The following is an 11181-nucleotide window of genomic DNA, read 5'->3' as shown; positions in this document are numbered from 1 at the left end:
ATATGTCTACTGCTTCTCCCCTGTAAGAAAAGATTAGCAGATTTTATCTTGCATTTTAAATTAAGCCTCCACAAGTCTTGGATATGCTGATGGTCAAACTATGAAACCTGTAACTAAAGAACACGTGCCAAAAGGATCATAGAGCATGTTATCCTAAGGTAGCATACTTAAGAGGCATGTAACATACTTCGACGCATGTATCATTACAGCCTCAAACACCACCACCACCACAACAAAACAACCACTCCAGAATGAAAATACTGGTATATTTGTATAATGCAAAGAGAAATACAGATATAAATCCTCAAAACGGAAGGTACATTAATAAAAATGTAGCATTATAAGCCAAAAATATTATATAGTACTTGCAGAATTTAGTCTTTCAGTTTAGCATTATAATGTCTAACAAAGAAATATTATTTAAATTATAGTTCTCATTATTAATTTAAAACAACCATCAGTAGAACAGCACAGCTTAACCTAGCAAACGTTTTAAGGAAATGCTTTGTTTCCTAGAAGGAGGGTATCATTATATTCCATTCATTTATACCATGAACAACAGAAGAACAATTTTCAAAGTGGAAATTAGTTTCATAAGACAGAATAAAACTGGGCTTCTCAAAGCACAAGCCATTTCCATAAAATTAATTTTTTATTGGCAAAAAATACTTAAAACAATTTTGATGTAGTACTCTGCTTCTCAGAGCCCTCCCAATCCTCGAACCACAATCTGTACACACGAACACATGCAATACTGTATTTTTCTCCACATCATTACTAACCAAAACACTTTACTCTTTTAAAACTTACAACTTGACAGAAATGTTTCCATTCAAGATTGCTATAATACAGAGAGCAGTTGTCACTGACTTGGTTTTCAGCAGTAGAAAGTAAACTGGGAATCAAATCTTGTTACTTACTGCTTTTAAAAAATGACTGCCTTGCTACTGACCTCCATCTCTGCTCTTTAAGTTCAATATCAACACTGACACTTTCAAAGAATCGGCGCAGCACAAGGACCCTGCAGCCGGCAATTCAGAGGGCATTTCAGACAACTTTCCCCCCACTTTCTCCTGCTTCCAACAGAAGATCCTCAAGAAATCTAACTTGTGAAGAAGTCCCCCTAGGTTCCTCTACTTCACTGCAAAATGTAATGCCACTTGAGGTTGTCAAAAATAGCTTCTGTAGAAAACTGGCCATGGTCTTTAGGAAACGTTGCATGAAGAAAATTAGTATAGCCTTTATAGAAAAAGAAAAAAAAAAAGGAACCACGCATGGAATAAAAGACGTCAGTACCGGTACAAAAAGACTGCAGGGCCTATTGTCAGGAAGAAAGTCGAGTTAGGAGGACGAATGTGCGGAGCTGGAGTGGGCTGAGCATTCCACTCCTCACCCACCCCACCCACCCCACCCCCAAACCCCCAAAAGGAGTCAGTACAATCCAAGTGTCTGTCCACTTCGAGTCATTTTGAAGGCAGCTTAGAAAATTAAACAGGGGCCAGAAGGAAAAGAAACGACGTCACCGTCCAAGCCAAAGGGAAAGGCTGGGTTGGGGGTCTATGTGGCGGGGCCTCCCTCATAAACCAATGCCTTTCAGGTCGCAGGGATGGGTCGCCTGGGTGGTCCGGGGGCTCTGGCAGCAGGGGAACTGGGCCCTGAAGCAGTCCCTCAGCTCCCTGTTGAAGAGGAAGCACACGACGGGGTTGATGCCGGCCTGCGCGAAGGTCAGCCACACGGAAGCCGTCAGGTAGGCCTGGGGGACGGCGCCGGGCCGCACCAGGACCCGCAGGTAGCTGGCCACGACGTAGGGCCCCCAGAGGAGCAGAAAGAGCAGCGTGACGGCGTAGAACATCTTGCACAGCCTCTTCTCTGTCTTGAATTCTTCCAACACGAGGAGGCGGCGCGCGCCACGGCCCGGCCCTGCAGGCCGGATGCCCACAAGCGCGGGCGGCGTGGGCCCGCGGCCGAAGCCCGCCGTCCAGTTGGCGGCCGCCTGGCCGGTGGCGCCCGGGCCGTGGAAGGTCCAGTCGTGGCTGACGGCGGGCACCAGGCGCGCGGGCCGCATCTTGCGGCGGTCGTGGATGAAGAAGAGCAGGCGGAGGTAGACGAGGTGCGTGGCGCCCACCACCACAGCCAGCAGCAGCAGGAAGCCCAGCGCGCCGGGGGCGCCGTCGGGCCGCTGCTCCAGGGCGCACGGCGCGTCCTCGTCGTCGCCGCCGCCGCCGTCCAGCACGGGCGGGAAGGCCGCTGCCAGCGCCAGCGCCCAGGCGGCACACACCAGCATGGCGGCGCACGGCCAGCCGGCCAGGCGCTCGGCGTAGAAACGGTGGTGCGCGATGGCCAGGTAGCGGGTGACGCCCACGCCCAGCAGCAGGAAGGCGGCGTGGAAACAGAAGAGCGCGGCCAGGAAGGCGAGCAGCTTGCAGCCCAGCGCGCCCGGCGGCGCCCCCGCCGCGGCCGCCGCACGCCGCGCAGCCAGCATGACGGCCGGGAGGCAGGCGAGCGCGCGCAGCCCGTCGGCCAGGCACAGGTCGAGCAGCAGGTAGTACGGGGCGCGGTGTAGGCTGCGCTCCCGCACGATCAGCAGCGCAAACAGCACGTTGCCCGCTAGGCTCACGCACAGCAGCAGGCTGAGCGTGGCCAGCTTGAGGCCCAGGGCGGCCGCCTCGCCGCCGCCGCCGCCACCCGGCTCGCTCGCGTTCGCCATCGCGGCCTCACCAGGCCGTGCGCTCCGCCCCGGGGCCGTCCCCGGCCTCGCCGCTCCCGCAGGCCGCCCGGCCGGCGCTCCGCCGCCCCGCCGGCCCTGGGCGAGCTCCCCGTCCTGCGGGGCTCAGCCCGCTCCCGGCCGGCCCCTCCTGGGCTCCCCGAGCCTCCGCTGCGCCGCCGCCGCCGCCATCTCAGGAATGGTGCGCGCAGGAGGAGGCGGCCACTCCCTGCGCCCTGGGCGCCGCGGGCTTCACTGCGGACAGGGCCGCGCCGCCGCCCGCAGCCCCCCGCATCCTCCTCCGTCTCCTCCTACTTCTCCGCTGCCGCCGCCGCGCCTCTTGGCTCTGCCCCCCGCCGGGCCCGCCGCCGCCGCCGCCGCCGCCGCCGCTGCCGCCGCCGCCGCCGCCGCCGCCGCCGCGGAGCCCCCTCCCCTCCGCCGGAGCGCGCAGCGCGGCCGCCGCCGCCAGCCCCGCCGAGGCATCCCGCACCGCCTGGGCCCGGCTGGGCTGGGGGCGTCGCCGCAGCAGCCGCGGGGTCGGGAGGCGGCCGGGAGGGAGGCAGGGCCCAGGACGCAAGGTGGCGACAAGTCGCGTTTGGCCCCAGGTAACGGGGGTCCGGCGGCGGCGCCCGCGCTGGGGTCACGGCGGCCGTGCGCGGGGGAGGTTGCCTGGGCTGGCAGGGTCGGGAGGCCTCAGAGGGGACAGGAATATCTGGAATGAGCCTTCTGCCCGAAGGCTAGGAGTAATTTACGATAGTAATAGTCATCGTAGTCCTAAAACCGCTGATACTCAGGTGCGCACTGATCTGGGTGGCAGTGTGCTGGGGAGCTTGGCAAGCATTATCTCCCTCAACAGTAATAACGAAGTTGGTTCCATCCTTAACCCCACTTTGTACCTCAGGAAGCAGAGGCTTGGAGGTCAAGGGAGTTGAGAGCCGGGAAGTGGCAGAGCTGGGATTCAAATTTCGCTTGGTCTGATTTCCAGTGCTGGACTCACAGCGACTCTGCAGCATCCCCTACTCGCTAACTCATCAGTGATCCCGGTGAAGGACCTATATCAGGGAAAAGAAATGTAGCATTTCATCTTTAAGTGTTTTGGAAGGTGAACCGTATACCACCTTCCTCCCAGGATATCTATTTTCTGGGTAAGCCTGAAAGGGCAGCCCCTGTTGTGATTCTCAGACACACTGCATTTGTCTCGCAGGACCTTGCACATGCTTGTGCCTCTGCCTGGACCAACCCCACAACAGGCTTCCTCTCCTTAGGGCCTCCTTCTGACCAGTCTGTCTTATTCTGTATCGCTGCCCTCTAGTCATTTCCTTCTTAGCACTTATAATTTGTCATTATATACTTTCATTTCTTTTTAAAAATCATGCCCTTCTAACTAGTCTCTAAGCTCTTTGAAGGCAAGGGATCATGCCTCGTTTTTGGTACCACTGTGTCCCCAGTGCTTAGCATGGTAAAGCCAGAATTAGGCAACGTGTTGTTTCTCACCCACACTCATATTTTTTTTCTTCTGTGTGGAAAATTATTTATTGCCTACTGATTACATGCAAGGCAGGCACCTTGATGGGCATTTTCAGGGTAGTGCAAGATCATAGAGGGCCTTAATGATCAGGCTGAGGAGTCAAAACTTTAGTCTGCAGGCAGTCAGGAGCCCTTGAAAGCTTTTGAGAAGGGGAGCGATATGACTAGGTGTGCTCCAGGAACATTATTCTGGCAGCAGTGTTTAGGAGGGATGACAGAGCAGAGCCGGTAAACCTAATACAGAGCCTCAAACTTTACTATGTGCAGAAATCACTGGGGACCCTGTTAAAATGAAGATTCTGATTTAGTAGTTCTGGAATGAGGCCAGAGGTTCTGCATTTCTAACAAGCTCCTGGGTGAGACTAATGCTGTTGGTCTGCTGACCTTGCTTTGAATAGTAAAGCCTTGGGGACAGTTTGGAAATTTTTTTTAAAAATGTAAGTGATTTTTCAAGAAAATCAGCTATTGAGCACCTGACTTGGGACTCCTAAGTAGCCAGCAGCAAGTGGCTGACCAGGCACATCTGTAAATGTATATTGATAGAAAATAGATTTTGGAGGGTGTATGGGTTAGGAATTGCAGTTTGATATTAGTAGCAAAAAACGTGTACATGAGTTTATTTTCCTCATGAAAGAAGAAGTCTGGAGGTCAGTGGTTGCTGATACTGATTTATTGGCTCAAGGACTGAATCTCTGAAAGTCTTTTAGCCCTTCCCTCGTGATCACAGTAGGCTGCTGACACCCCAACCATCATTTCTTCATTCCAGGCAGAAAGAAGAGAAGGGAAAGAGCAGAAATATTCCAGCCATCTAAGTAGGCCTCTCCAAAGAAGAGCTTTCTAGAAGCCCTACATTATAAACAAACACTTAAACATATCATTGGCTATCATTTGAGAGTGAGCACTTGAGCAAGGGAGGGTAGAAAATGGTTTCTTATTTCTTTAAAGTTAGACCCACAGCTGTAGAGAATTGGATCCTGCCTTGCTGTGGCCCTTAGCGCTTGGGCTGCCTCTGCCTAGAGGAGGGAATGCCTTCTTAATAACCCACACAAATTCACCAACTCTGGTTGCTTTATGGTAATACTGATGGCAGCCACCTTTTACTGAGCATTTGCTATGTGCCAAGCATTGTGCTAAATTCTCGACATGTGTTATTTAATGTAATCAGTGTAATGGCCAGATGTAGTATGTACTGTTACTATCTTCATTTTGCAGAGGAGGCACAGAGGAGTTAATTTGTTTGGGCTTTCACCACTTACACTTACTTTACACTTACTTGAAAGTAAGTGTAAGAGCTGGAAGTCTGACTTAATTTTATTTATTTTTTTATTTTGAGACAGGGTCTCACTCTGTCACCTAGACTGGAGTCAGTGGCATCATCATGGCTCACTGCAGCCTCAACCTCCCAGGCTCAGGCAGTCCTCCTACCTCAGACTCCTGAGTAGCTGGGACCACAGGCTTATACCTCCATGCCCCGCTAATTTTTAAAAAATTATTTGTAGAGGCTGGGCCGGTGGCTCACGCCTGTAATCCCAGCACTTTGGGAGGCCAAGGCGGGCGGATCACGAGGTCAGGAGATCAAGACTATCCTGGCTAACACAGTGAAACCCCGTCTCTATTAAAAAACAAAAAATTAGCCGGGCATGGTGGCAGGCGCCTCTAGTCCCAGCTACTTGGGAGGCTGAGGCAGGAGAATGGCATGAACCCGGGACACGGAGCTTGCAGTGAGCCGAGATCGCGCCACTGCACTCCAGCTTGAGTGACAGAGCGAGACTCTGTCTCAAAAAAAAAAAAAAAAAAAAAAAATTTGTAGAGATGGGGTCTCCTTATGTTGCCCAGGCTGGTCTAGAACTCCTGGGCTCAAGTGATCCTCCCACCTCAGCCTCCCAAAGTGCTGGCATTACAGGCGTGAGCTACCACACCCAGCTGAGGAACTCTGTGTTTAGAATCCACCCTCGTGATCTCCACAAACACTACCTCTTTGTTATAACTGTGAAGAAGGCTTTTGAGTTTATAAAAGCAGTAAACTAACATACACAAAATACTGATGCTCCCGTGCACAGAATTATAACCCCTTTCAAGAGGGAAGGATTTTTCAAAACCATCTAATCCTAACTCTTGAATTTTACTAACAGAGATGCTCATGAATAGCTGAGTGGGAGGGAAAACCCAGGTCCTCCCACTCCTAGGTCACTACCTTCCACTTAAAATCTTCATATTTTTTGTTCTAATGAGCACATGATGTTCGACAAGTCACTTAACCTCTTGGAATCTCAATTGTGCCCATATACGAAATGGGACATTGGACCAAATGATTTCTGAGAGTCCTGGGCTCTGAAGTTGAGTTTTGGTATAAGGAAATGGAAGTTAAGTGATTATGTCTCCCAAATGGGGAGAGATTTATTTTTCAGAAAAGGACACAAAAGAAGAGACAGTATTAGTTCATTATAATTTAAAATTTTCTGTGTTTTCTGTTTCTATCTACAGTTGAAAATGCTGCTCTTCAGATTTGATTTAGTCATTTTCCCAGGCTCGAATGGCAGAAGCAACAGTAGAAAATATATAAATCATGGTTCTCTCGCAGCATTTATATGCCTACTTCTTTCATTATCAACATTTGTTCAGTAGATTAATACTTAAGGAAAAACTAGTAACATTTCATTGGCCAGGATCAATGTATTTTCCTTTTACTGTTTCTAGGAAGCTACAGGCAAGAATTTTAAATACCTTCTTAGGCACCAAATTGCATGCCTTCATCTCAAAGCAAAACAGCTCTACGAGATTTTTTCCTGTAAGAAAATTTCCATTATTCTTATATAATCAAATTATTCCTTTTGGACATAGATAGAAACATAAGTATTTCCCACCCCCACTCTCCAAACCATTTATGTCCCTTCTTTGATGTACATATAGATGGTGTGATTGGTACTAGAAATCCTGACTGTTCAGAGAAACTGGTTGGCACCCTTTGGTAGATACAGTCAAGGTCTTGGGTTCCCCAATCATGAGGTCCAGTCTGGTCAGTGTATCCTGTTTAACCTCAGGCTTCTGGCCAGTCACCTGCCAATAGGTACATTAAACACCAAGTTAGAGAAGGTTGGTGTGACTTAACTCCATCCCAACTCTTAGAAAAAATGAGCCAAAGTCTAGGCCTAGTGGTTGTTGGATTATCAAAGGGCAGCACTCAAGTTGACCTCTTCATGGGACAAAGTCATAACTATGATGATGAAAATGGGCCTTGTGGTGAGGACCACTCTGGTTCATGTCAAAGTTCCACCAATGACTAGCTGTGCATTGGTGGTAGTGGTACATGAATCAGATTGTACCTAACTGTAAAGAGCCTAGACTTTGGCTCATTGGGCAAGTCTCTTGCCTACTCTGTACATCTGAATATCAAAAGCTCATTGTGGGAAGACTCAATTAAATGAGATTCATTTACAAAGAGTGTAGCACAAGGTGTGCACACAGGTCGTGTGCAATAAATGGTTAACTACACTTATGCATATTTGTGCTTACCTAACTATATAAATGTCTTGGCTAACCATGATTTAATTGACTTTTATGTTTCCCACCTCAGCTTAACCTAGCAGGATGCCCTGTACACAGTAGGTTCTCAATATGTATGTGGCACGTATGAGTGTCAGTCTGCATAATAAAGAGTGCAAAAAGTGCAGCTGCTTTCTAGAAACCTAATTTCGGACTCTGTGTTGCCATTTTGTCTTGCTGGTGGGGAAAAAAAAGGTAGCCTTAGTGCATCTTGGGTTTCGTCATGGGTCCTTGCTTTCTTGGAATATACTGTAGTTTCAGGCAAGTGCCTAAATTGCCTAGTATATGGTCATTCAGGATAGTGCGTGCATGTGTGTGGTGGGTATCCCTTCTGATATTTCATCAGTTGTTGGCATATTGTTCCTGTTCTTCCAAGCCATTGTGGTTTGGTGACTCTTAGCTGCCTTGTGCCATACTTGTGGTGTGAGAATCTGGGCTGAGGATGCATTTGATATTAGATGCATCCACAGGAATTCTCAGCAGTATGTCTGAGAAACTGGGTGCAGCTCCCCTCTCTCTGAGTACCCTTTTCTTGTCTTCTTCTACCTTCATCTCCAAGGACTCCCTATCTATTCTGGAAGAAGGTGAAAACCTAGTTCTTTCTTGTTCTTCTGGACCATGTAATTACAGTCATCCCTCAGGATAAACAGGGAATTCGTTCCAGGGCCTCTGTGTGCACCTGAATCCATGTATACTCAAGTCCTATAGCCAGCCCTACAGAACCTACATATATGAGAAGTCAGCTCTTCATATGTGCAGGTTTCACATCTCTCAAATACTGTATTTTCCATCCTATTTTGATTGAAAAAAAATCACATGTAAACCAACCCATGCAGTTCAAACCCATGTTGTTCAAGGGTCAACTGGAATCAATTTCCCTGGGAAGCTGTGTTCCCCAAATTCAGGTGTTTGGAAAAAACAAAAGCCAGGAAGCCACCTTGCCATAAACCTCTCCTAGTCAAGGAAGCTCGGAGCCTGCTATCCACTTGAATGTTGAGAAGGAAAGGGAAAAATAGAGGAAGAAAAATTATCACTGCATATCTCAAAATATTGTGCTTGCTATCTGTATTTGTTGAATGAATAACTGAATATCTTTATGTGTATATGTATAGCATATTGTCACACTTCATTTAAGCAAAATATGTTTAGTGAAAACTCTTTTAACAGTTGGTTTTCTTTCTCCACGTGCAAGAGAAGGAAGTTGCGCCCCAACCCTACACCATATATTTAAAAAAATTCAAAATGGATGATAGACCTAAGAGTCAGGGCTAAAACTGTAACAACTCTTAGAAGAAAATATAGGAGTAAATTTTCATGACTTTACATTAGGAAGTAGTTTCTTGGATATGTTCCCAAAAGGACAGGTGACAAAAGAAAAAAAAATACATAAATTAGATTTCATTAAAATTTTTAAAGTTTGTGCTTCAATAGACACCATCAAGAAAATGAAAGGCTCGCCCTCAGAATGGGAGAAAATGTCTTCAGATAATGTGTCTGATGGGGGGCTTGTATCCAGAATATATAAAGAACTCATAACTCAAAAGAGACAACCTAATTTTAAAAACGGGCAAAGACTTTAAATACACATTTCTCTAAAAAGATATGTAAATGGCCAATAAGCACATGGAAAGATACTTTGCATCATTAGTCAATAGGATAATGCAATTCCAACCATCTGAGATACCACTTCATATCTACTGTGGTGGCTATTACAAAAATGTAGACGGTAACAAGTGTTGGTGATGACATGGAGGAATTGGAACCCTCAGATGATGCTGTTGGGAATGGGAAGTGATACAGCTGCTTTGGAAAATCATTTGGCAACTCCTCAAAAAGTTAAACATAGAGTTACCTTATGACCTAGCCATTTCACACCTAGGCATTTACCCAAGAGAAATGAAAACATGTCCACATGAAAACCCATATGTAAATGTTCATAACAGCATCATTCCTAATAACCAAAAGGAGAAAGCAACACAAAGGTCCATGAATGAATGGATGGATAAATAAAAGTCACATATCCCTACAGTGGAATGCTATTCACTCATAATAACAAGTACTGGTACGTGATGCTCCAACACGGATGAACCTTGAAAACACCGTACTCAATGAAAGAAGCCAAATACAAAAGACTACGTATTGTACAAATCCATTTATGTGAAATGCCCAGAACAGGTAAATCCATAGTGATAGAAAGTTGGTTAGTAGTTGCTGGGAACTGGGGGGAAGGATTGGAGAGTGTCCGCTAATGGGTCCAGAGTTTTTTTGGGGTGATGAAAATGTTCTAAATTTAGGTAATAGTGATAGTTCCACAACTCTGGATATCCTAAGAAAACAGAATTATAAAAAGAAATTCATATGAAAGTGAGGTCACCTCTGTGACCTCTGGAGGTGTCTTTATTAAAAGATGGATAGGAACCTGGCAAGTAACATGAACTCCTAGTTATGAACTCCTAGCAAGTAACATGAACTAGCTTTCTGAGTAAGTGCAGATTCTTAAGGTGTGATTTCTTGTGCTCTTACCTGAGGCTGGCCACAGAAATAAGTCATGCCTTGCCATATGATCATGTGCACAAGGATTGCCCCCTTTGGTGGGCCTTAGCATTTATGTGCTTTGGGGCTTTGGTGTTTAGGTAAACCTGGGAAGAGAGACTAAGAAAGTTTTATTTAATCAATAGCTTTATATTGCAGCATAGCCTCTGGAAAAGCTGTCATTTTTTAGATCAAAAAATGCACTAAGCTATTTTGCATATATGATTACTGATTTACTCCTACAAAATCCCTTACCCTAGTTTTATAGATGAGGAGCCTTGAGTTTTAAAGCAGTTAACCATAGTCTGTGGTCACACGGCACAAAGTAGAAGAGCAAGATAAAATTCCAGTCTGTCTGGACCGAAAGCCTGAATTCTTTTTTTTTTCTTTGAGACGGAGTCTCGCTCTGTCGCCCAGGCTGGAGTGCAGTGGCCAGATCTCAGCTCGCTGCAAGCTCCGCCTTCTGGGTTCACACCATTCTCCTGCCTCAGCCTCCCAAGTAGCTGGGACTACAGGCACCCGCCACTACGCCCGGCTAATATTTTGTATTTTTTAGTAGAGACGGGGTTTCACCATGTTAGCCAGGATGGTCTCGATCTCCTGACCTTGTGATCCGCCCACCTTGGCCTCCCAAAGTGCTGGGATTACAGGCTTGAGCCACCGCGCCTGGCTGAATTCTTAATAAATATGTACAGAGGGCTTTGTCAACTAATATATAATTGAAGGAAAACCTATCGGGATGATAGAAGTATTAAAGTGGGATTGTATCTGCTAGTACAGAATTGAAGAAAACCATTATGCTAACGGCATAGGTGGCAGTATTTTAACCACCTGAAAATAAACACTTTCGATATTGAAAAGAAACAAGGAGTCTA

The 11181-nt window shown here is 47.1% G+C and overlaps 2 protein-coding genes across 2 annotated transcripts in view; one reads left to right on the top strand and one right to left on the bottom strand.

Annotated features, from left to right (window-relative positions):
* Positions 1–245: 245 nt before the first annotated feature.
* Positions 246–2849, bottom strand: GPR27 (G protein-coupled receptor 27). Its single transcript, XM_002803084.4, has one exon. It carries the CDS (start codon positions 2705–2707, stop codon positions 1577–1579), a length of 1131 nt encoding a protein of 376 aa, XP_002803130.4. The 5' UTR covers positions 2708–2849; the 3' UTR covers positions 246–1576.
* The window catches only part of EIF4E3 (eukaryotic translation initiation factor 4E family member 3), a 72902-nt gene continuing 64234 nt past the window's right edge, over positions 2514–11181 (top strand). The window contains 1 exon segment of the mRNA NM_001266831.1: positions 2514–2542. The gene's annotated coding sequence lies outside the window, so the exon portion shown is untranslated.

Source organism: Macaca mulatta, chromosome 2 (assembly GCF_049350105.2).
Source record: "Macaca mulatta isolate MMU2019108-1 chromosome 2, T2T-MMU8v2.0, whole genome shotgun sequence".
Taxonomy (NCBI): Eukaryota; Metazoa; Chordata; class Mammalia; order Primates; family Cercopithecidae; genus Macaca; species Macaca mulatta.
The sequence above is the reverse complement of the archived record's forward strand: the minus strand, read 5'-3'. Positions and strand labels throughout refer to the sequence as shown.